General features: G+C 51.2%; 1 protein-coding gene across 11 annotated transcripts in view; it reads right to left on the bottom strand.

Annotated features, from left to right (window-relative positions):
- PTPRS (protein tyrosine phosphatase, receptor type S) overlaps window positions 1-25033 on the bottom strand; it is a 220541-nt gene that overhangs the window by 32882 nt on the left and 162626 nt on the right. For 8 of the 11 annotated variants that reach the window (XM_027850803.1, XM_027850801.1, XM_027850808.1 and 5 more), the window contains 9 exons: window positions 18131-18436; window positions 16464-16657; window positions 16071-16097; window positions 5910-6027; window positions 3148-3738; window positions 2366-2463; window positions 1467-1720; window positions 1064-1154; window positions 709-924 (listed from right to left, as the gene is read on the bottom strand). In XM_027850803.1, coding sequence (XP_027706604.1) covers window positions 709-924; window positions 1064-1154; window positions 1467-1720; window positions 2366-2463; window positions 3148-3738; window positions 5910-6027; window positions 16071-16097; window positions 16464-16657; window positions 18131-18436 — 1895 coding nt within the window. The remainder of the gene's footprint in view (window positions 1-708; window positions 925-1063; window positions 1155-1466; window positions 1721-2365; window positions 2464-3147; window positions 3739-5909; window positions 6028-16070; window positions 16098-16463; window positions 16658-18130; window positions 18437-25033) is intronic. The other 3 variants (XM_027850807.1, XM_027850809.1, XM_027850811.1) reach the window with 1 other exon arrangement.

The following is a 25033-nucleotide window of genomic DNA, read 5'->3' as shown; positions in this document are numbered from 1 at the left end:
GGCTGCTTTTCTAGGCTCTCTCAAGCGACCTCCATGGCGAGGCACTTGGAAAAGGTCAGCACAAACAGAAGGCGGTGGTGTTCTTTTCCCCTTTCTATCTCTAGGGTAGTATAAGAAGGGGATGGGGAAAGAGTGCCGCCAGAAAGGGAGCAGCGTGTACAGGGCATTTCCTTGTCTGTCGTCAAAGCCTCAGAGTTTTCTTGGGGAAAAAACCAGTATTGAAGACTTCTCTCTATCGGTAAAACAGGGAGACTGAGGGCCATGTGGTATGTACAGGGTCACTGGGCAAGTACTTGGGGGACTCAGATACGCCTGCCTCTTCCTCCGCTGACACCTCTGCTGAGCTATGGAGCAGGCCTCAAGACCTGCCTGGGGAAAGGCAGAAGCATTAGAATAATTAATAATAATAGCTAACATTTATAGAGTGTTTTACTATGTGCCAGACACTGGGTTCATTAAGTGTTTTACAATTATCACCCCCTTTGGTTCTCACAACAACCCTGGGAGGGAGGTGCTGTTATTATCTCCATTTTACAGATGAGGAAACTGAGGCAGGCAGAGGTTTGGTCAGGGTCACACAGCCAGGAGGCATCTGGGGCCAGATTCAGCAGAGCGGCCGCAGTCCTCTGACCATGATGAGCCCAGGAAGGGACAACGAGAAGGGGGAGAGGGAGAGCTCGGGGTGGCCGGGGAGGCGGCAGGGCTCACGGGCTCTGTCTTCTGCAGCACCGCCAGGACGAAGAAGACGTATCTCTGGCCAGCTTCGAGGGCTTTGTTGTCGAAGCCGCTGTAGTGTCTCTGGTCACCCAGTTCGAAGCGCGAGGGCAGAGAGTAGAAGCGGGCGGCGATGTAGGGCTTGGGGGAGTCCAGCTGGCGGGAATGGCGTAGGCTCCGCCGGTGCAACCTCGAGATGTCCTGGATCAGCTGGGGAAGAGTGCGGATGGACGCTGACACCCAGGGCCTCTGCTGCCTCCTCCAAGAAGCCCTCCCTGATCAGCCCTGCCTCCACCTCCGGCTCTCTGCGGCCCGGCCCACAACCCCTGCTCCAAGGACTCTCCCTTACCTCTTCTAGGTCCATATCCTCAGGGCTTGCTGGGGGATTCTGGAACCCGCCCCGGATCTTCCGCAAAGGCACCACCACAATGAAGTAGCTCCTGTGTGGGGAGAGAAGTGAGTGAGGGACCCCACACGGGGAGCCTGAGAGGGGAGCTGGGTGTCCGAGTCTCTGCTCTGGCCCTGCCTGACCCCTGGTGTTAGGGAGAAAGGAGGTGCAGGGCAGACTCCCGAAGTAGGCTTCTGCAGCCAGGAAGGCCCGGAAACCTGCAAAGCTCTTCCCCGTGGAGACTTTCCTGGTGATGAGGACGTGCTGTGTGCATGCCAACCCTGGCTCCCCGCACTCTCTACCTGCCCAAGGAGCGCGCCCACCTCGCAGGGATGGGGAGGGAGGAGGGAGGGAGGTGACGTACTGGACAGGCACGGGGCTCTGGCCATCAGGGAGCTGCACCAGCACACGGCCGTCGGGCTCGGGCTTGTGGGTGATGGCGGGCTTGGAGCTCAGCATGTTGAAGGCCGTCCAGGCGGCCACGGTCTGCTGCAGGCCACCCATGCTGTTACCGCGATTGGTCAGCACAAAATTGTAGAAGGTGCTCGGCTTGAGGTTGGTGATGAGTTTTTTGGTGGTGCGGCCATCGACGTCAATGTTGAGCCCATTGTACTGGATCTGGAGGATGGGGAGGGAGGAGACTGGAGGTCAGAACCACCTTCCATGCTCCCCTCCGCTTACAGGCCAAAGGCCAGACCTCTCAGCCCGACATGGAGAGGCCTCTCGATCAAGCCCCAGACCCTCATGCTCCCTCCCTCCTCTGTGAGCCCTGGCTGAGTGCTTCCTCTCTCCACCTTTGGGGCCCGAGACCCAGGGGCTTTCTGCCACCGGCCCATGCCTACTCTGCACAGCGAGGAGGCTCCCTGACACTGAACTACCTTCACTCCTGATGGACAGGTGGGACATTGGCTCTGATGTTGTTCACCCTGTGGGGCAGACTGCTCTCGGCAGCTGCTCTGTGTGTGCGCGTGTGTGTGGTGTGTCTGAATGCGTGTTTGTATATGTGCATGTATGTCTGTATGCCTATGTATATGTGTGGCAGGTGTGAGATGTATTGTGCAGATGCACGTGTCTGTATGCATATGGTGTGTATATGAGTATGCATGTCTATGTCTGTGTCTATGTGCATAAGTATATCTGTGCATGGACATATGTGTATGAGTGCTGTGTCTGAGTGTGGCAGTGCAGGCGTGCATGCAGGCATCTGTGCGTGTTCAGTTTCACACACTTGTGCACTCAGAGAAGGGCAGGCCAGGGACTCACCTTGTAGGGGGTGTGGGAGTTATAATTCTCAGGAAATTCCCAGCTCAGCAAGACTGAGGTCTTCATCACCATCTTCACCTTGAAGTTCTTGGGTGAGACTACATCGTCGATGCAGGAGCCAGGGCAGGTGGGCAGGCAGGAGAGCAGGGAAAGACAGAGAGAAACAAGAGAAAGCAGTGAGGCCCAGGGAGGCGGGGTGGTCAGGGTGGCAGGGCCTGTGGCCTTGGGGAGAGAAGGAAGCTCAGTCGTCCCCTGTCGCCTGCTCGTCTCGTGGTACGGCTCTCACACTTCTAGCCATCCTGCTCCCTGCCTACCTGAGGTGGGCCCTTTCTACCTAGTTCTGAAGAATCAAGACCCCAGGGCCGAACGGCGTTGATGGGGGGAGAAGAGGAGGAGGGCAAAGAGACAGAGGAAGAGGAGGAGCAGAGCAAGGGGGCAAACAGAGGGCACTGGGTTGGCGAGGCGCTGCCCCCCACAGCACAGAGCGTGTAGAGAAAGGCGCTTCCCACCTGTCGTGAGGCCTCGCCCCGTCCGGGTGTGTCTGAACTCAGCTCCAAGAGCATCATCGAGAAGGAAGAAAAAAACACCAAAAAACCAGCAGACTTACCTGAGTGAGGTGGGCTGGGGGTGGGGAGGGGTGGGGAAGAAGGAGAGGAGGAGGAGGAGGAGGAAGAAGGTCTTCAGCTGATGTCGAGGCCTGGGGGGGGCAGGGGGTGAGTAGCTCACTGCTTCCAACACCAGCCCCAGCCAGAGAGGAGGGCAGGAGAAGTGCTAAGTCCTACCTTGGTCCGGGAGGAATGTCCGATAGCGGACAGTGGGGCTGTAGGGCCCGGGGCCCTGACTCGTGTGGGCACGGATTTTAACATCATAGGCTGTGTTGGGCTTGAGGCCTTGCAGGGTGAACGAGTTATCCGGTGATGCGGGAAGCTCTGTCTCCACGGGCGGCCCCGCCGAGCCGGCCTCTCGGAAGGCCACGGTGTACTTGATGATGGCCCCGTTCCTCTCGGCCGGCACGGGGGGCAGCCAGCGGAACTGCACCGAGGCTGCCGACACGTTGCCAGCCTCCAGGATGTGTGGGTAGCCCTGCGGCACGTCCTCAGGGATGCTGAGCTCCTGGGCCGCCTCCTCCCCGAAGCCCGCCCGGCTCTTGGCAGCCAGTTTGAACACGTACGTGGCCCCTTTGTGGATGCTGGTGGCTGTGTATTGGTCCTCTGAGGCTGGGAACTCCAGGGTGGCTAAGGGGGACACGTCCTTCCGGCCAAACTGCAGCCGGTAGCCTAGGACCTGGCCCTCGGACCCCGGGGCTGGCTCCCAGCGCACCTGCAAGCTGTTGTCCAGGGTCTGGTGTATAGATAGACTGGGCTTGCCCAGGACTGAAAGACAGAAAAGCATGAAACAATTACGTCAACTCCTATTTCTTTGGCTCTTTAGGGATTACAAAGTACTTTCATCACATCTGTCTGGTGAGGTTGGTAGTGTAAGTCTCACTTGCCCCCACTTTCTAGATAGGGAAACTAAGGCTCACAGGGTAACCTTCCTAAGGCATTGATCTGAGGAAGACAGTACAGAACAGGGGAAAACACACTGGATTTGCAGTTGTAGGACCTGTGGATGGATGAAGAGATTGAGGCTGGGGAGGCAAAGCGGGGCTGACCCTAGTGATCCTGGGGGCAAGCGGCAGAGGCCTGACTGCCTGGGATCCCCTCCAGTACAAATGTCCTGGGAGATTCTCCCCAGTTGGGCTGTAGGAGGACTCCTCCTTGGGAAGTACAATGCTATTATGGAGAAAACCATTATTACTGCCTCTGTGGTTTGGGGAGTGGGGGGCGGAGAAGAGAGATTGTCCTAAACGTTCCCATAATCAGCTGGGCTGGGAAGGATTACATTTGTACAGCAAACGTCATTTGAGGGTGGGAGGGAAGTGTTTTATTTCTCAATTGCTTTGGACACGAAAGAAGAAAATGGGATCTATTATAGAATTTAAATGAATGGAGCTGTTAGCCCTGACTTTTTCCTTGTGGAGGGCATGCAGCACCGGCCTGGCAGAGATAAGGCCGGTGCAGGGCCAGTGGCAAGCCTGGTTCTAAAACAGCTGTTTCAAGCTAGGGGAAACTGATTTGGGGGGAACACTGGGGGATTTTGGAGGGAAACATCTTGACCTAATTGACTCCTGGTTTTCACCCATGTAATGGGAGAGATGAGGGTGGGAATGTGGAAGCACGGGGTGGTGGAAAGAATGCTGGATTTAGAGGCACAGGGCCTGGGTTCTAGTCCTGACTTTGCCATCTCTGCGCACCTCATTTGTAACATGAGGCTGGTCTCAATGATCTCTAAGGTCTGACTGTCTACGGGCTAACATTCCCCTGGCGGTGTGTGCACACACCCGATGCCCTCAGGTCTCTCTTGGCTTTGCGGTCCTTCCTTCTAAAGATCATCCCAGCTCACAAGCAGGGATGCTGAGCTAAGACTCACCCTGGAGGAAACCAGGAGAAAGGAAGTGGGGCTGGACTGACCCTAGGGAACATCCCCAGCCCCATTCTCCTTTCCCCAGGGGAAGCCACCTCCTCCTTTTCCCATGGGCATCTCGAAGCCTGTGTGACTTGTCTGGGCTCACACAGCCCACGGGGAGCAGGTGGGAGTGCTGAGGTGCCACTGGTCCAGACTTTCTCTTCCCATTCTCCCTGCCTCTAGTCTCTCCCCATCTAATCCCTCTTGCATAGGATGTCTGATTTAAGTACTGCTCCCAGCAAAATGGCGGATCAGAAACCTTCATCCCCTCACCTGCTCAAGTACCTTTCAGGGCTCCTAGAGGACTTGACGCAGGGGCTCTCCTACACTCTATCCCGCAGCTTCAGTTGCTTATGTTCCCCTCCACGCACATGCCCTCTGGGGCAGCTTGGCCATGGTCTTCCCTCCCCCTGCTCGGCATCTTTGGAAGGACCGCCTTTCCCCACTCTGACTCTCCAGGAATCCTGCCCTCCTCCTCCTTACTGAGTTCTTCAGCCCCAAGGCTCTGACTGGCTCCTTTAGTCAGCCTGCTTAGGTGGGCTCAGTGGCCCCCTCCTCCTGCTTTCTCAGGCTTCTAATGCTTCCTCACAACACCCTGGCTGTTGGAATGGAGCCCACAGGCACTCCCGGCTGGGTCTGTTCTGGACTAAACCTGCGATTTCACTGGTACAGGTAACCTGGGATGAGGGAGCTCCCTTTACTGATGCTGGCCAGCTGGCTGCACTAATCTTAGGAGGGCTTCTTGGGTTGCTGAGGGATTAAATGGCCTGGCCAGACCACCTGAGTAGTAAGTGTCTGAGACAGAACCTAAGCTCCAAGGCCAGGTGTCTAGCCATTACATTATGCTATCTCTACTTTTCCATTTTGCAGATGAAAATACTGAGCCTCAAATATGTGAAAGGGCTTGTTTGTCCCCAGTCCCACAGGTAAGAAGTAGCAAACCCAGATTCAGACTCAGGTCTCTGCCTCCAAGGCCAGGGTTCTCCCCACTATACCACACTACCTTTCTGGGGGTCCACCAGGCCATGCCTCTTACCTGTTCCCTTGGTCACCACCAGCTTGGGTTTGCTGCGTGCACCGTCACCTTTCATAGTGTATGCTGCCACAGTGACGGAGTACGAGGTTTCAGGCTGTAGCTTGTCGATGACCATCTCCTATCGAGGGAAGAATCCAAGGGGAGAGGGAGGGGTCAGCGGCCGCGGCTTGGGAGAATATCCCCAGGACCTCCAACCAGCCCCCAACCCAGGCCAGGGGCACATGGTGGGAGAGATGACCAGGGCTGAGAAAGGTGGGGGCATATTGCTGGAATAACACATGCAGAATCTGTTCCAAATCTTTCTCTAATACACTCCCCTCTCCCAGATTCTCTCATATATAACACATTGTTCAAATCTCCTTTACAGCTCCAACACACACTCTCCAAATGGTTTACATAGACATGCCCTTCAAACTTTCCCTTGTTATACAATCTGTACTCCCTAAGTAAACCAATCAATTGATAACAAGCAACGATTGAGTGCCTACTCTGTTCTGTGTACTGTATTGGGTGCTGGGTACCAGCACAAAGACTGAAACAATCCTTTCTCGCACACATCCTTCATATGAACTACCTCCAAATTCCTCTCAAACACTCCCTGCAAATCTGTCTCACATGTAACCTTCTAATCTTTCTCATAAACTTACCCACTAAACCTCTCTTACACTTCATCTCTCTTCCAAATCATTCCCAAGTATCACTGAAACTTGGGGGGATCACCAGACCTGAAACATGGCTAGGGAAAAGCCACTCCCTTATTTAAAAGGATTAAGATAGGGAAAGGGGAAGAGGACCCATAGCACTGGGTAGAAGATCTCATAGGAAGCAGAGTGGGGAATCATGGTGGCGATCACTTAGGCAAAGCTAAATGGTGGCAGAAAGATACTCCAGAGTGATACTGCAATATGCTACACAACTCTTGGACAAAAAGACAAAAGAGAAGAGAAGCTTGGCAAACAGATCCCAAGCCCATCACAAAGGCACCACAGAGCAGGAAGCAGGGCCTGTAGTTATACAGATGTCTGCTGGAGTTCTCCGCGATTTCTTTGCTTGTGTTAATAATGATCGTTTCATTCTTCAGAATGTGGCGGCCCCAGTAAGGGAAATTGCTATAATGGTTTCCAAGAAGATGGAACTGGTGTCCAGGGTGGGAATGACAGGCATTTTGCGGGAACCCCAGTTTAGGAATTGTGCTAGAGAAGGTGAGGAAGACCAGGCCCCCAGACATATGAACCCCAGATTCTGAGAGTGGGTTTCTAAGGGCTCAGAAGGAGGGCAGGTGGCATCCTATGGACTAAAATTCTACAAGGCAAGTGGGTCTGGGGAGATGGAAAGCTCTCAGTGGTAAGAAAAGGGAAACGATGAGGAGGGCTGGAGGGCAGTGTCTATTTTTAATATGTTGCTTTTTTTTAGGGGGTAATTTTCTTATGTAGAAATAATTGTTTAAGTAGGGCTTTAAAAGAATCCAGTTTTGAGGATGTTAAAATTTTAATACACAAAAGCAGTATTCTTTCCTTAGGTACAAAGTTTGTTGATTCAAACAACTGATGTACAACCCTTTGTCTTTGTCACTGGGTCTTCTCTCCCTCTTTCTGGTTTTTTTTTTTTTGGCTCGATAATATTTATATTTTGTTAGTGCTTATTTTTTTATGTAGAAAGATAAATTTCTGCTCTTTCTGCAATGATGGAACAGAGTAGGGAAGACTCTATTGCTGGCTAGAATGGGGGAGGGGGTCCTCCTAGTTCTGTCTTCTATCACCACCTTTTAAAATGGCTCTATTCTATCAGAACACAATTTCTAGTCTACTTCCAGGCCTTACTGCTGGCCAGAACTGTTGAGGGGTCCTCTGTCTTCTATCACCACTTTCTGAAATGGCCAGACTACTGGAGCATGAAATCTGGAATACTTACAGTTCTGTATTGCAAATCAAATTGAAAAAAAATGTCCTGGAAGGGGGCAGGGAGAGAGGTTGTCTAAAGAGGCCAATAGATGCACAAAGAACTTGCCAACTAACTTAGATCTGAAAAAGATGCATATAAATAAGCCAATTTGATGAAATGTGCTGCCAGCCTCTGGAGCAGGGGTGGGGAACCTGCGGCTTGAAGGTCACTTGTGGTTCTCCATCCTTGCTCTAGATAGAGAGGTAAGAGACTCAAAATGCAGAAGAGACACAATTTTGGGGGTAACATGGACAACTGAGGAATTTATTTTGCTTGACTCTACGTCTTTGTAACGGGGGTTTTGTTTTTCTTGCTTTCTCAATATGGGGGAAGAGGAGAAAACTGGATGGGGGAAAATGCAGACTTGAAAATTAAATTAAATTAAAAAAACAAAAAAATACTATGATAAAATTTAAAGATATATCCTATGATGAAATCTTGATGAAATTAAAAATAAAAAGACAGGAATAGAAGATAGAAACCAGGACAAGTAATAGAGGATCAACCACAAAACCCTGGTCCTGGGGGAAGAGAGAGAAGAAATCTCTGGATGAGTCGAGGCTGGTAAAGAAAACTAAGGAAGACAAAGCTACGTTAGGGAAGAGAGGAGAGGCAAAGAAGTCATGGAATTGCTCAACCACAATAACAAATATATGACAAGGTGGAGCAAATGAGCTCATCATTTGCTTCTGTTTATCTCTGACAAGGAGAACGGTTTTTGGTCTATAGAGGACAGAATAAAAATTGGCTAATAGGGAGTTTGTGACTTGAGAGAAGCAGGGCCACCAGCAGCAAAGGAAATGCACTGCTGAGCCCTGAAAGGACTGGCATTAGCCAGTGGCTGATGTGGTCACTCTGAGGGATCTTTAAGAAGACCATGGAGAACAAGTGAGATATTACGGGACAAAAGGAGGGTGAATGTTGCTTTGATTTTCAAAGAAGGAAAGAGAGTGGGACCAGCAGACTCCATGCCAGTGAGTTCGGCTTTGATTCCTGGCAAGATTCTAGAATGTACTGTTAAAAGGATGGCCAGTGGATATTTAGAAAGGGAAGCAGTGAGTCACAAGCATGTCTGAACAAGAATCCCCCTCCCTCTACAACAAATCTGATGAGTTGTCATCTAGCCTTTGCTCATAGACTTCCAGTGAGACAGAATCCACTACCACCTGGGGCAGCCCATTTCCCCTGGTGACAGCTCTAATTCTTAGAAACAGCATGGCTTCATTAAAAATAGTCCAGGCTAGCTGACTTTTTTTTTTTTTGGTGAGGTCACTAGACTGGTAGGTCAAGGGAATGCCACATATAGAGTTAACCTAAATTTTAGCAAAGCATTTGAACATCTTTGATGCTGTGTTTGTGTTAAGTGAGATGGGCTGGATCTTATAACATGACTAGGTAGATTTGGAACTGGCTGAATGACTAGACCCAAAGATTAGTCATTAACAGTTCAATATCAGCTTGAAGAGGAGTACCTAGCACACTGCCTCAGGTAACTGTTCTTGGACTTGTGTTATTTATATTTTGACCAATGACTTGGATAAATATATGAATCACGTGTTTATTAAACTGTAGATGCCACAAAGCTAGGAGAGTAAGCAAAAGGACTGGATGAGAGCATCGGGGTCGCAAAAGAACTTGATAGACTAGAAATCTGGGGCCAATCTAATAATATGTAATTTAAAGTTTTTGACTTGGGTTCAAGAAAAAAAATCTATCTTACATGTGCAAGGTGAGAGGGACATGGTTAGAGAGCAGTTCTTTTGAAAAGATTTGGGGTGGGGGAGGAGAGGTTTAGTGGACAGCCAGCTTCATATGAGTCAACAGTGTGATATGGCAGCCAAAGGAAGTGTAAAAAGAAGTATGGCATCTTTACCTAGAAAGAGAATGGTCTCATTGTACTCTGCCCTCAATACAGCCCATGAACTCAATTCAACCAACAATGACTGAGCACCTGTGACACGTAAGAGCCAAGGTTAGGCATTGTACATAGCAAGACAACAAGGAAGCAGGCCTGGCCACAAGGAGCCTGCTTTCTACTGGAAGGCTGTGCTTGGTTCTAGGGGCTATGCTTTGATAAGTTGGAGAACATTTGGAGGACAACCAGAACATCTAAGTTGGAGGAAACAGTGATGTTTTAACTTGGAGAGGCTGGTGAGGCTATGATGGCTGTTTCCAGAAATCTCAAGGGCCATCATGTGGAAGGGGGATTTGTTCTGCTTGGCTCCAGAGGACAGAACACGGAGCAATGAGTAGATGTCACAAAGAGGCCAACATGGGATGGAGAATAAGAGAAACTTCCTGACAGAGCTATCCCAAAGCAGAATGGGTCTACTCTCACTGGAGATCTTCATGCAAAGGCTGGATGACCCCCCACTCCCCATTTGTCAATTATGCAGTAGAGGGGAATTATTCTGGTTTAAGGCAGGCATGGGTTTAGCTGACCTCTGAGGTCCCTTCCAACTCTGGGATGCTGGGTTCATATATACACACTCTCTAAATTTTTCTTTCACGCAGATTTTCCAAATCTCTTCCTTTCTTATAAACACACACCTTCTGAACCTCCCTCACCCACCCAGGTAACCTCTCTGTCTTACACACACCCACTACAAATGCTTCTCACTCTCCATCAACACAACCCCCCACCCCCCCACCTTCGCCTTCCATAGCTCAGTGGTCCTGGGAGAGTCATTAACCTCTCAGTGCTCTGGGAAACTTGCTAAGGCTATCCACTGCAGAGACGGTGCCAACCCACACAGAGGGAAGTTTCCTCATCTGGGAGGCCCATAATCCCAGCCCATAATGATGACAATCACAAAGTGGCTTACATCTATTACCTCATCTGAATCTTCCTACAACCCTGTGAAATAGGAACTCCAGGCATGACTACTGCCACCATTTTGTAAGTTTTGGAGAGGTGCTATGCCTTGCCCATGGTCACCCATAAGGGGGTCCTGATTTCCACCTCTCTGCTTGGCACTGAGGGGGAGGCCAATTCCAGGGAAGACACAGCCTCTGCTCTTGGATCACAATTTGGAGGAGGAATAAGTCACTGGCATATATTCTAGTTAAAGAACACTATCTATCTATCTATCTGATCCATCCATCCATTTATTTATTTTGCTTCCACATCACATTTTTAATTCATCATTCCATCTATCTGTCCATTTGTCTATCTATCTAACTCTGTATCTATATACAAACACATATATAGTATTATTGACATACATGAGTAACTTTTGGAAGGCAGCTTAGATGGCACAGGATACAGTGCAGGGCCTCGAAGTCAGAAAGACGCATTTCTCTGAGTTCAAATCTGGCCTCAGACACTTACTAGCTGTGTGACTCTGGACAAGTCACTTAACCCTGTTTGCCTTAGTTTCCTCATCTGTAAAATGAGCTGGAGAAGGAAATGGTGAACCACCGTAGTATTTCTGCCAAGAAAATCCCAAATGGGTGATCCAACAACAGTAAAAACATATGTACATATATGTGTTTGTATATGTATATGTATGTACATATTTAGAATAACTAACTAGAATGTACAAATAATAAGTGTATCAGAGGAATGTAAAACATGGCATCATAGGAAGTCATGTTCTCTCGGAGCCTTCATTAAATCATTGCAAAATGAGGGCGAAGGCTGAGCTGATTTCTAAGGAGCCTTCCTTCTGGCCCTGAGACCCCGTGATCTGAGGTCAGTTCAATTCAGCCAATACTTCTCAAGCCTAAACCAGCCCAGACCCGAAGCCTTGGTACAGTGTTCTCTCTCTTTCCCTTCTCATTCTTTCTCACCCTTTCTCTCATCCATCCTCATTCTCTCTCATTTATTCTTTCATTCTCATATTCCCTCTTCTTCTCTCCTTCCTTCCCTCTCATCTCTCTTCCCCTCACTCTCTCCTTTTCATTCTTTTCTTCTCTCTCCAGCACTCTCCTCTCAGCCTGCATGGTTTTGCAGCTATGTATATGGTTCCAACCAGACCCAAAACATCTCATGGATTGTCTGAGTGGGAAGGGGTCTTTAAAATCCTCTTGCCTATCTACCTCCTTCATTTTGCAGATTAGGAAACTCAGGGCCAGGGATGGCCTGGGATTTGACCCGAGGCAATTCAGCCAGGGGCCCCGACCCTAAGTCCATCATTCTTCCCACTGCCCTATATTGCTCTCAACCTCCCTGTAGGTAGGGATCAGGCTACCTTATGCTGTGCTCTGTCCCCAACAGAGTGTCTCAGCCTAACGTTTGACAAAGCAAGTGCTCAACAGATGTTGACAGAATGAATGAATTCCTGTCTATGTCACACACATGGATCCTTTCTCTAAAGCATGTCTATCTCCTAACAGCCTCCGCATGCACCCTTGAGAATGCGTATGTTCCTTTGCTCATACACAGAGACACAATCTGGAAACAGAAGCCAAAGGCACCTTCTCATTCGTACACAGCCTCACGTTTATCGAGAGCAGGATGGAAAAGGCCCTGGGCCGGTGTACACACACCCTTGAATTGCCTCAGAGGTGCTGTCCCAGCCTGGGGCACCACCTCACCCCCCTAACCCCTGTCTTCAGGGACTCTGGCTGGCCCTCCTCCAGCTTCTTGGCCTGCTTAGCTTCCAGGGAAATACTCGTATTTTACATGAGTGCAGACCACAAGGGTCAGAAGGACCCAAAGAGACCACTAGGCCAACCCTTCCATTTAACTACTGGGGAAACTGAGGCCCTAAAAGGAGAGATGATTCACCTGAGGTCTCCCAGTGGGTTAATGGTGCAGCTGGATTAGAACTTCAGGGTTCCTGACTCCCAGCCCAAGGTTCTCACTCCTATGCCAGACTACCTCCTGAGTTTTCTCTGTATGGACAAAGAGTCTGGTCTTTGGAGGAGAGACTTTGGTGGGCATTACCCACCCAGCCCTGGACTCCTGGACTCCAGCAGCCTGAGCGCGCACACATTCATACACCCTCTTGGATGCACACACATGCACACGCACACACACACAAACACATACACACACACGCCACGTACACACTCATTTAGGGACGTCTGAGTATTTCTGGAGCAGGCCTCAGCTGTCTCAGTCTGAGGATGCCTGGTTTATATCAAACGAGGAAGATGGGAATTGCATGAGATTAGAGGCAGGGAATAGCACACAGAGCAGGGACTCCCCCCAGAGTCCCAAAGGGCCGGGCCTCCTCCTCCTCCAGCCTCCTGATCATGTAACACCTCACACATCCCACCCGAGCAGCCCACATGCTTTGGAACCTTTAAAGATACTAACTGGGAGGAAAAGCGTCCTGGCAAAAAGAGCCTGGTGGGGTTCTTGTGGGCAAAAGAAATTAGGCAGCGAGGATCTGAGGGCGTTTACTGAGGGCCTATATCCTAACGTCTGGTTTTGCCTCTGGGGGAAGTGAGGTCGAGCCAGCACTGAGTTCACAAAGAAATGGACAGCGTCAGAGCTGGAATGGCCCTTGGATTGGAGCCTTTTGTTGGCAGGAGACGCTGCAGTCCAGTGAGTGCAGGGCCTTCCTTATCCCAGAACCCCCGTGCGTAGAAAATTTTCTAATCGCTGAAGCACTCTCCCATGTAGGATCTCTGCCGCCCTGGGAATGAGACGGGGGCTGGAGGCAGCATGAAGCCACAGGGCCACAGGTCTGAGAGATTCGAGGGACTCAGAGAGTATCTGGTCCACATGGTTTATATTACAGATGAAGAGTGACTGAGCCCCAGACAAGGCAAGTGGCCTGTTTGAGGTCAGGGCTCAGCCAGGATTAGAACCCAGCTTTCCTGCCTCCTACTCCAGGGCCCTTCCTGCCTTCCTGCCCAGTGGATGACGCGAGACATCGTGATGCTGTGGTAAGAGCACTGGGCTGGGAATCAGAAGCCTTGGGCTTAGATCCCAGCTTGGCCACTCGCTACCCAAGTGACCTCACTGCTCCAGAGCTCAGCTTCTCCAACTATAACCAGATGTTGGAGGGTAGGGTGGGGAAGGTCTCAGTTTCTCCACCTGTAAAATGATGGGGATGCAAGAAGGGAGGCGTTGTACCAGATGATCTCATAGCACCCTCCCGGTTTCAAATCCCGTGATCCTGAATTTCTGGTACTGGAGGATTTTGGAAACCCACAGCCCTGGGGCAGTGACTTGAGCAGCCTCTCTGGCCAATGTGGTCACATCACACTTTCCTGGCTTGTAGCCATGAGAATGGAGCCCAGAGTTATCTGACTAAAATCTCCTGGTTAATGATAATAATAGCTGCTAGCATTTATAAAGTACTTTAGGACTTGTAAAGAGCTTGACAAATATTATTTCATTTGATCCTCACAACAACCCTGGGGAAGGGCTACTATTATCATCCCCATTTTACAGAAGAGGAAATTGAGGCTGAGAGAGGTTAAGTGATTTGCCAACAGTCACCAGCTAAATGTCTGAGGCAGCATTTGAACTCGGGTCTTTCTGGCTCCAAGTCCAGTGCTCTATCCACTGAGGGAAAAATGAGAAGTGACATGCCCAAGGTCACACAGATAATAAATGGCAAGATCTGGATTTGAACCCAGATCCTGTGCATTCCACTGGCTTTCCCTTAGAGTGAGTGCCACAGAGATGTTACCACACACTGCCTGCGACTGCTTTTTCAGCAGTCCTATATGGGGGTCTTGTCTCCTTAATGAGAGGAGAAAATCCTTGGGGAAATTCTACCTAGACCGGATAAGAAACCTGCCTTCAGATACTGGCTGGGATGGGTTGCATGACTCTGCGTGACCATGAGCCTCTGTCTTTCCACTCATAAAATGGGGGCAGCTAGTCTCAGTTTCTAGCTGCTGTGAGAAAAGGACTTGGCAAAGCCTCAATTTCCACAGTAACATCCTTTCCCAGGTCTTCAGTGTCCCCTCTCTAAAATGGGCAGCTCACCCTCCTCCAGAGCTATGTGGCACAGCTCCCTGCAAACTGTGGAGCATGAGGGAAGCAAAGATGTTGTTGTCATACCCCTGCTGTCTTCCCAGCACAGCGTTAGGACCGTGGCACCCTGGATCTTCCCATGTCAGAACGAGAAGGGACCTTGGAACATAGCGTGTCAGAGCTGGGAGGGTCCTTAGAACCCAGAATGTGAGAGCTGGGAGGGACCTTAGAACACAGGATGTCAGTGCTGGGAGGGTCCTTAGAACATAGAATGTTAGTGCTGGGAGGGACCTTAGAAAACAGAGCTAGGAAGTCCCTTAGAACACAGGACGTTAATTTTGGGAGGGATCTTAGAACACAGAATGTTAGGGCTGGAAGAGATCTTAGAAGATGGAATGTTAGGGGCTGGCAAGGACTTTAGAACACAGAACACAGATCGTCAGTGCTGGGAGGGCCCTTAGAATGGAGAATATTAAAGCTAGGAGAGACCTTAGGACAGAGAATGTCAAAGGTGGGATAGCTCTTAGATCAAAGAATGTCAGGGCTAGAAGGAACATTAGAACATAGAATATCAGTGCTGGGAGGTGCCTTGAAACACAAAATGTTAGGATTGGGAGGGACTTTAGAACATAGAAGGTTAGAGCTGAGAGGGACCTTACAGCACTGAATGCAGACTATTAAAGCGGGGAGAACTCTCAGAACAGAGAATGTCAGAGCTGAGAGGGGCCTTAGAACATGGAATGTAGTGCTAGGAGGGCCCTTAGAACACAGAATGTCAGAGCTGGAAAGGCCCTTAGAACACAGAATGTCAGTGCTGGGAGGGCCCTTAGAACACAGAATAGCAGCCCTGGGAGGGTCCTTAGAACATAAAATGTGAAGGCTGCGAGGGCCCTTAGAACCCATATAGTCCAAGCACCCTTCCCATAGCTGGGGGAGGCAGAGCCAGAATTCAAACCTAGGTGTTGCCATTCCCAAGCCAGTGCTCTTTCCTCTCCCCACAACAGAGGTGGGGACACTGAAGCCCAGAGAAGAGAAGGGTCATGACCAAGCCACAGGCATGGGAAGAGCCCAGGCTTCCTGACCCCAACTGAGCACCTGCCTCTCTTGACTCCTGAACAGGAGATGACACACTGCCCTCTAAGCACTGGGAGTGGAGGCTGAGAGGAAGCCCTCCTATGGTGCTGCGGGTGGGGAGGGAGGGAGGGAGGAGGAGGAGGAGGAGGCGTGCAAGGAGGCGTGCAGAGGCCATGGGCTTTGAGGGGGATGAAGCACGGCACGGCACGGCACGGCACGGCACGAGAGGCAGGGATCGGGCATCAGGAGGAAGTGGTACTCACGTATTCAGCTGTATCATCTGTTTCCCACTGGGCAGAGAAGGAAAGAGGAGTGAAGGTGAGACCACAAGGAAGCTGGGTGGGCACAGGGGAGAGGAGCAGAGGAAAGGGAGGGAGACAGACAGAGAACCCCAGGAAGAGCCAGGGCAAAGGACAGAGAGAGAAGGAAGAGCGTGGATGGCTGGGAGGAGGGAGGGGGAGTCGTAAGGAAGACGTGTCTATACTAGCTAGAGGAGGTGAAGTGCCAGAGCCAGCAGAAGAGAGAGAAGAGGAAGGAGGCAGTGCGGGTCTGGGGGCATCTCCCCGGTGCGCGTCGGGTGGCTCCGAGCCCTGGTCCTGTCCTAGCTCGTCCTGCCCGCCCCTGCCTCCGGTCCCGCCCGCTCCACGCTCACCAACCTGGGCATCAGCCAGCATGACGTCTTTGATCTGGGGCAGTCCCTTGGCCTCGCCATTCTCCATGCGGACATAGTGGACCTGGTAGCCTCGGATCTGTCCGTGCTGTCGGCTGGGGACAGGTGAGCGCCACAGCACCCTGATGGCTGTGGAGTTCAGCACCTCCACCTCCACCTTCCGAGGGGGCGCACTGGGCACTAGAAGGACAGGGAGATAGGGGGAAGGAGGGAAGGGAGGGGAGGGGGTGGGGTCCAGGGTTAACACCAGCCGGACCCCTGGCCACCACCTGCTAGCTGGGAGCCACGAATACCATGGAGTTCCTGTGGCTCTGAACGTGGGCAGGTTGGGGCTGGGTCTGGGGGCTCTGAACCCTGAACCCACATAGCTAACCCTGCAGGGAAGGTGGCAGCGGGAGTCAGAGCCGGCAGGACCCTGGAGATCAGACACTGTCACTCCCTCATTCTGCATGGGAAGGGACTGAGGTTTTGCATCCAAAGACACGGGGCTAAATCAGCGGCAGAGCTACGCTGTGGACGTGGGTCCTCTGACTTCAAATCATGCCCGGTCCTGGGCTGGGGAGGGAGGGGGCAGAATCCAGACCACCGTCCAAGGGAGGCTCTGCCCCGGGGGGGCATCTCTCAGAAGGGGCCCCCAGTCTGTCAGAGTTAGGGTGTCTCTGGGACACTCATTCCCAGACTGGGCTGAATGCACTTCTCTGGGAAGCCTAGAGTCCAGCTGGCGTGTGTCACACCCACAAGTTGACTTAACAGGCCTTGAGGGTCTCCGCCTGCTCCTATCAACTCCGTGGCTCCCTCAGTGCCTCCCTGAGGCTGTGAATGGGACCAGAAGGGATCGGGGATCCCTCTCCGCCGTCCTTGGGTAGCCCCTCAGGGGGTTGGCATGGGGTGAGGCTAACGGCAGGGATCTTCTGGAGGATCGAGAATGCTCAAGCCTCTTTGGACAGAACAGGCTCCTTCATGGGGGAAAACCAAACCACCCCCACTTCCCCTACACCTGACCTGCTTGGTGCCATCACCCTAGGGGGAAGGCAGGGCAGGTATGATTATCATACCAATCTGACAGACTGGGAAACTGAGGCCTAGAATGAGGACAGAAAAGGAGCTGCATGGTCATGGAGAGTGTCAGGGCAGGGACCCGTTCCTGGCCTCCTTACTCTCGATGTGGGGCTCTTCCCAGAATCCCAGAATAGTAGGTGATTGTATGAGGTGTAACGTGAAATATTACACGATTACATAAAAAGGACTAGTCCAACTCCCTCATTCTATGGAGGTGAAAAATGGGGCCTAGAGAGGGGACCTGGCTTCTTACTCACATGGCTAGTGTTGTGCTAATTTGGACCATATTTTTTAAATTTTTAAAAAATAAATAAAGGTGCGACGATGGTGGAGACTAAGGAACCGAGATGGAAGACAACTAGCTTTGGGTCACTCTGATAATCTAGGACTTCAGACACTGGCTGGACCTTGGCCACACTGGGCCTTTCCACCCCCCAGTTACTTACATTCTTGCTTTCCCCCTGCGGCAGTGTGTGGGTGCCTGCTGGGAGGAAGCCCCTGCCCCCAGCCCTGGTCACTGGACCCGGGTCTCGTGAGGGAGCAGGAGCTGGGGCCCCCCTCCCCCCGGCCCCCGGGGCCCTGGGGGATATTTACCGTCTTCATCGGTGCGGATGATGATGGGCGAGCTCTCGGGCCCTGGTCCCACGGCCGTGTGGGCCACCGCGGTGATGCGGTACTCAGTCCACTTCTCCAGGGACTCCAGGAGGATCTGCGTGGTGCTGGGGGGGATCTGCTTCACCTCCCGGGGATGTGGGTCCTCAGAATCCAGGGCTCGGTAGCGCACGCTGTAGCCCGCTAGGTCACCATTTTGGCTCTCGGCGGGCGGCGGGCGCCAACTTACCAGAATGGCCGTGGATCTGGTGCTGACGCATTTTACGTCTTGAGGGGGGGCAGACGGTTCTATTGAAGGGGGAGAATTGTGGGGGGGGGAAGGGGAGGGAGGGAAGGGAAGGGGCAAGGGAAGGGGGAAACAAAAGATGGGAAAGATAAAAAAAAAAAAGAAGATGATAACAAAACAAACAGAAATAAAACAAACCCAAAATGAAATAAAACAAACCCAAAATGAAATAAAATGTGTGTGGAAAAAAACAAACTCAGCTCTGAAATGAAAAGCCCAGATGTAGTGGAATGGCCCCTGGGTGGAGGGTCAGAAATGAGACCAGCCCTTGCCCAAGGAACCAAACCAAAATCTGGCAGACAAGACGGGGGATGCTAGCCAAGAGTTTTGTCTCCCTCTGGAGAAAGGCCTCTGAGTTCTGGGCTGCAAGGGCCTGGGAAAGGCAGAACAGACAGAGCCTTCCTCCGAAGGACTGGAGAAATAGTGGCCCAAAGTGGGGATAAAAGGGAGATGGCTCTGAGTCGGTGAAAAACACTCCTATAGTCTTCCACCTTAGAATTGGAGCCTTCAGCGGGAACTGATTGGAAGGAGATGCTGAGACCCTCACATGAAGGAAGATACCTAGAACCCTTCTCTAGCCTCATCTGGAGTGAGAGACCTAGGCACCAACCCCAGTCTCACCTGAAGAGAGACATCTATAACTTCTTTTGGTCTCACATGGAACAAAATGCCTAGAACCCTTCTAACTCCTCACATGAAGTGAGAAACCTAGAATTCTTCAGTTTTGTCTGGAACAAGATACCCAACTATCTTCTCTGTCTGGAACAAGACACCTAGAACTAAGTTTCACATATAGTGAAATACCTAGAACTTCCCCATACTTAACATAGAAGGCATTTTGCCTTTCCCAGCCTTGCCTGGAACAAGATACCTAGGAACCCTTCCCACCATCCCTTGGTAAGAGGCACCCCAAACTCTTCTTGAATTTTATCTGGAGGAAGGCATTTAGAATGACATACCTAGAGCCCTTCTTCAATCTGAGAAACTGTGTGATATACCTGAAACCTCTAACCTCAGAATCACCTTAAGAACATTACTTAGAAAGCTCCTCTAGTCTCAACTCGAGTGAGATACTTAGAATCCTTTTCTAGCTTCAGAATTTTCTAGCTTTCTAGAATTATCCAGCTTTGTCTAGAGTAAGATACCCCAAACCCTCTCTCTGCCTTGCCTGAAATGATACATCCAGATTTCTTCTCAGACTTTGAAAAAATAAGTCACCCAAACTTTTCCTAGCTCCCCCTAGAGCAATACACCTAGACTCTTCTTCCAGACTCACTTAGAATGAGTCAGCTAATACCTCTCCCCAGTCTTGCTTGGAATAAGTCACTTAAAACTCTTCTTTACGTTTGTCTAGAGCAAGGATCTAGAACTCTTTTCCAACCATGCTTGAAATTACTTAGTAGAAACCTCTGCTTTACCAGGAGGGAGATGCCCAGATTCCTTCTCCAGTTTTGCTTGGAATGGGATACCTAGAAGTCCTTCCTTGTCTTCCCTATTTTGGGGCAGCTAGAACCTTTTCCTAGCCTCACGTGAAACACACTTAGACACCTCTGCCAACCTCATATGAAGTGACACACTTATTAAGCAGCACCAAAAGGGAGACTTAGAAACCTTCCCCAGACTTGAGTAAAGTGAGTACCTCGAACCTCTTTCCAGATTTGCCTAGAGCAAGAAACCTAGACTGCTTTCCCTGTCTCCCTTGAAGCAAGACATGGCCTGTGATTTTAGCTTTGCTTGAAGTAGGATACCTAGAAACACGTCGTAGTCTTGCCTGAAGCAACACTCTTAGAACCTTCTTCTACCTTGCCTGGAAGGACACATTTAGAAGTAGAGGATTTTTTTTTTCACCCAGACTTGACCAGAATAAGAAGTCTGGGACTCCTCCTCCATCTCCCCAAACTCCTGGCTAGTAATCCCAACCAAAGCAACCAAAAAAACTTAAAAACAAATCCAAGGAACTGTGGCCTATGGAAACAAACCAAAGTGTTTGAGGAAATGAAGGATTGAGCTAAAAAGAGGAAAAAAAAAACCAAATCATAATAAAACAGACAATGGCAATAATAATAATAATCATAATTGTAATAAAGAAAGAAAGACGGACAGATAGAACGAGCGCCTTCCAGAAAACTCCCAGTCTTGGTACGTACCTTCCACTCTTCAACTGCTAATTTATAAAGACTTTCTTACGAGGGAAGGACAGAAACTGAGCTAGGAGGCCAGACCGAGCTCGTGATGGGTCTCCGGAGGCTGAATGGCGCTAGGCAGGGCCCTGCATTGGGAAACCCAGAGACGAGTGTGCAAAGGTTTCTCTGGGAAGGGCTCAATACGGGGACATAGGCCCTGGGATTCAAATTGCTCCGCTTGGCCCTGGAGGGCAGAATTAGGAGCAATGAGGGGGAAGTAGGAGAGGCAGACTCTGGCTGGATGTCTGTCTACACAGGAAAAAGAAAACTTTCTAATGATGAAAACTTGTCAAAGTGAAACGAGCTGTTTGGCAGCTGGTAGTGAGCTCCCTATCATTAGGAGTATCTGGACAGGAGCTGGATGATCCACTCGTGAATGACTGTTAGAGAGGAGGTCCCTTGGAGTTCTGAGATCTTGTGATTGTGTTGGGGAGTGCTGGGTGGAAGGGAGGGCTTGGGGTCTGCAGTTCCCCTCCTCATCATCTGTCCACCACTTTGGTCACAGGACTCAGCGTTAGGAGAGGGCTTATGGACCATCTGTTTTACACTCTTCTATTTGACAAAGGGGAGCAGGCGAAACCCAGAGAGAGGAAGGGGTCACAAGCACCGAGCTTTCTGGCTCCAGGGGCAATGGAGTGCATTTACTAGAGTGGGCAAGAGCAAGTCACCCTGGGCCTCCCATGTCTGGTGAAGGGTTGTGGTTGCTTTTTCAGAAACCCACTGCAGAGAAGGTCTGGCCTCAACCTACCCTTGCCATCCGGGCCTAAGGGGCTGAGCCCCACTGTGACATGCCTGGCCTTCCTGTCCTCAGACTCACTGTGCCCATTCCTTGGACCCACTCACTCACCCGCTCTGATCCAGGAGGGCCCAGCCTCATCCCCCAACCCAGAGAGCAGGCCCTTCTGCACAGGGCCCGGCCTCCTCCTGATAAATCACGGGGTGGTGAGGCAGGGGTGGCACTGGGGGAGGGAGAGGAAGGAGAAAGGGAGAATCTTCCTCCCTTCCTGCCCTGCCCCATAGGCCAGGGACCCACAGGATAGAATGTTGGCTGCTCAGAAATGGACCCCGAGTGCCAAGCAGGCTGAACCTACTTCCTGGGGGGAGCTCAGGGCATTGCCAGTTTCCTTCACAACCCAGCCCAACCTGCGTGACTGCTGTGGAATGGGCCTACCAGAGCTTGGCGATCAGCACCTTGACATGGACAAAGCACATCTGCATTTCATAGGACTTCAGAGTTGGCAGGGAACATCTAGCATAGCCCCCCTCATTTTACAGATGGGGAAATTGAGGCTCACAGAGAGTGGAAGGGGCTTGCTCAAGGTCACAGAGTCAGAGATTTGGGAAAGGAACTTAGGACACCATCTGAGATTTGAGAAGGGAACTTAAGAGGCCACCTTGTACAGTTCCCCTCATTTTATGGATGGGGAAACTGAGGCTCAGAAAGGAAGAGGCCTGCTCAAAACTGTAGGGTCAAAGATCTGGCTGTCTAGGACAGCCCCTTTATTTTATAGAGGAAGAAACTGAGGCTAGATAGGAGAAATGACTTGCTCAGGGTCACATAGGCAATAAGGAGCAGAGGCCAGATTTGAATCCAGATCTTCTCACACTGTGAAAGTGGCAGACCTGGGGATAGAACACAGGTCTCTGGGCCTCCTGGTACATTCCACTGCCCCTCCTGTCATCCCTAGAGAGGTCAGTCATTTAGGGAAGGTCCTAGAACCGGCACCCAAGGAAGAGCACATCTGTGGACTGAAATTCCCGCTTCAAGACCTGCCACACTCCTGGGATGGGAGGGGGGGGGGGGGGGGGCACGCAGGGTGAGCTGTATTTGTGAATCTGCTTGAGCCCAGCCCGTACTCACCTGAAATGCATCTTTTACAGGTTCAAAGTTGACTGCCCAAGCCACAAGGATGGCCCTTACTGACCTCGGACGGAACCACGTTTTTAAACCTTTAAGTACCATAGACTCGGCGCATCCTATGAGGCTCCAGGAATCGGCTGGGGGAGAAGGGGGGAGGGGGAGGAGACAGGGGAGGAGAGGGGAGGAAACCCCATCTCGGGGCGCGGGGTTGGAGAACAAGCCTGGAGTGCCCCAGGCCACCGGATGCCAGCGGCTCCAACTCCTCTGGGCTCCCGTGAGCCGGGCACCGTCAGACCCCTCGCTGCTTCCCTGGCCCTCCCCTGCATTGACTCAGCCCAGGGTGGCTCTGGTTAGTGATGATGCCCCCAGCACCGGGCATGGGGACAGAGGCAGGGGAGGTCGGCGCTGATGACTAGAGGTCTGTCTCTGGTACTTGAAGGGTTTAAAAATCCCAGAAAGACAGGAGATACTTTACCTTTAGTTTAATGGATTTAACAGAAGGAAAGGGTGCTGGGAGTAGAAATGCACGTTGGAGGGATGGCGGGGAAAGAAGGGAGGCAGAGAGAGGAAGGCTTGGGAGGGACAGCCACAGCTTCCCCTCTGCCAGGCTGGGGTGTAAGGAGGTGAGCGAGGGGGATGAGAGCGGAGTGGGGATGAGACAATGGACTTTGTGGGGAGGGAGGAGCGGAAAGCAGGTGTGAGCTGGTACAGAGCATACCAAGGGACGGTGGGCAGATGCCTGGATGGATGGAGAGGAGGAGGGGGCTAGGAGACAGGCCAATAATGATAACAGTAATAACAACAATGATGACAGCTCGCATTTGTACAGTGCTTTGTGTTGGAAAAGCGCTTTACAAGCATTATCTCATTTGGATCTCATAACAGCCCTGGAAGGTGGGTGCTTTTATTATCCTCTTTTTTGGACGATGACATTGAAGCTAAGCGACTTGGCCAAATCCACACAAATAGGAATCACCTAAGCCTGGATTTGAACTTGGGTCTTATCCCTTCCAGGTTCAGCCCCAACTAGCCGGACAAGAAGCCAAGAGAGATGTTTGTAGAACCAGAATGGCCCAGGCCTTCCTATGTAGTAGTGGTGCTCAAATGAATCTGTTCCTGTTACCCCATGACCCTGGAGTCCCTAGAATCAGACACCCCGGAGACTCCTCCTCCCAATCCCCGCACCTGCTCCCCAGTTTTATAGAGATGGCGTCAGCCTCTCCCTGACTGTTGGGGCTGCGTGGTCTCTGCCCTGTCCCCACTGATCCTGAGACTGACCTTGGCCAGGGCAGGATCAGAGGACATAGAGGCAAAGTGGTCTTAGGCACCATCGTGGCGAACCCCTCCATGTTACAAGGGAGGAAATGGGGGCTATCCCACAGATGGGGTGGGCAAACGTGAGAAGCTGGGTCATCTGAGCCCAAATTGAGAGCTCTCGCCGCTGACCGGGCTGCCTCAGGTTCTAGAATCTTTTAGACGTGGAGAGAAGATGGAAGAGTGATCAAAAATGGACTCCAGGTGGGATCTGAACCCAGATCTCTGGATGCCAAGTTCTTTGCTCTTCTTCCCCACCCCTCTTTTTAATTTGTTTTTCAATAATAAGTATTTATTTTCTCTTTTTCCTGACTCCCCTCCCCACCCACCCTTTACATTAACCATACCAGCCTCCTGAAGGGTCTTAAGGAGTTCTAAGATGCTGGTCTCTCCCTTGTGTGTGTGTGTGTGTGTGTGTGTGTGTGTGTCTTCTCTACTGTAAGCTCCTTGAGAACGGGGACTGTTCCATCTGTGTGCTTGCACTTCCTAGGACAGCGTGCTGTGTGAACTGGAGCTAATCATCTATAAAATGGAAATACTCAGAGTACCGCCTCTCAGGGAGCTATAAGGATCCACTGAAACATTGCACACGCACAGTGCTTTGCAAACCTTACAGCACTTGACAAATGCGGCTCTGACAATGATAATGCCTGGAACACAGTCGGTGCTTAATAAATGCTTGCTGACTGATAGTGGATGGTCCTGCCTGGTGGTTGTCCCCCTTCCCAACAGTGGGGCAATGGGTCCCAATGGAGAGGAGAAGTGTGGCCAGGGCTGCCTGTCCGTGCCCTGGGCTAGTTCTTGACCACAGACAGCCCAGGGCCCAAGACATGACCCAGTGGTATGAGAGGAGATGAGAGAAGAGGGGAGCAGCCACGTGTGCAATAAGGCTGCCCTCGGTATGGGATGGTGGTGTTGGCCCACAATCCATTAAACTAAATAGCTGGCTGTCTCTACTGGAACCTGGGGGCGGGGAGCAAGGGCACACCCCCCCCAGACCCTAGTGACACCAGCTCTGGCTGGAGCCCAAGGTTACACAGCTGCTAACAAGCGATGGCAGGTCAGAGACTTCAAATCCAGGGATCCTTCCACTACTCTGGGCTGCCTCAGTTTCTTAAATCCCTTAGTGGCAACAGGAGAACCAGGGACCAGAAATGGGCTCTGGCCCAGCCCTCCCTGAGCCTCAGTGCTAGAGGGCTTCACTCCATGCTGGTCGCACCCTCCCTTGGGATACACCTCAG

Source organism: Vombatus ursinus, unplaced genomic scaffold (assembly GCF_900497805.2).
Source record: "Vombatus ursinus unplaced genomic scaffold, bare-nosed wombat genome assembly UNPS02009173.1, whole genome shotgun sequence".
NCBI classification, from domain to species: domain Eukaryota; kingdom Metazoa; phylum Chordata; class Mammalia; order Diprotodontia; family Vombatidae; genus Vombatus; species Vombatus ursinus.
This window is presented reverse-complemented; position numbering and strand designations above follow the sequence as displayed.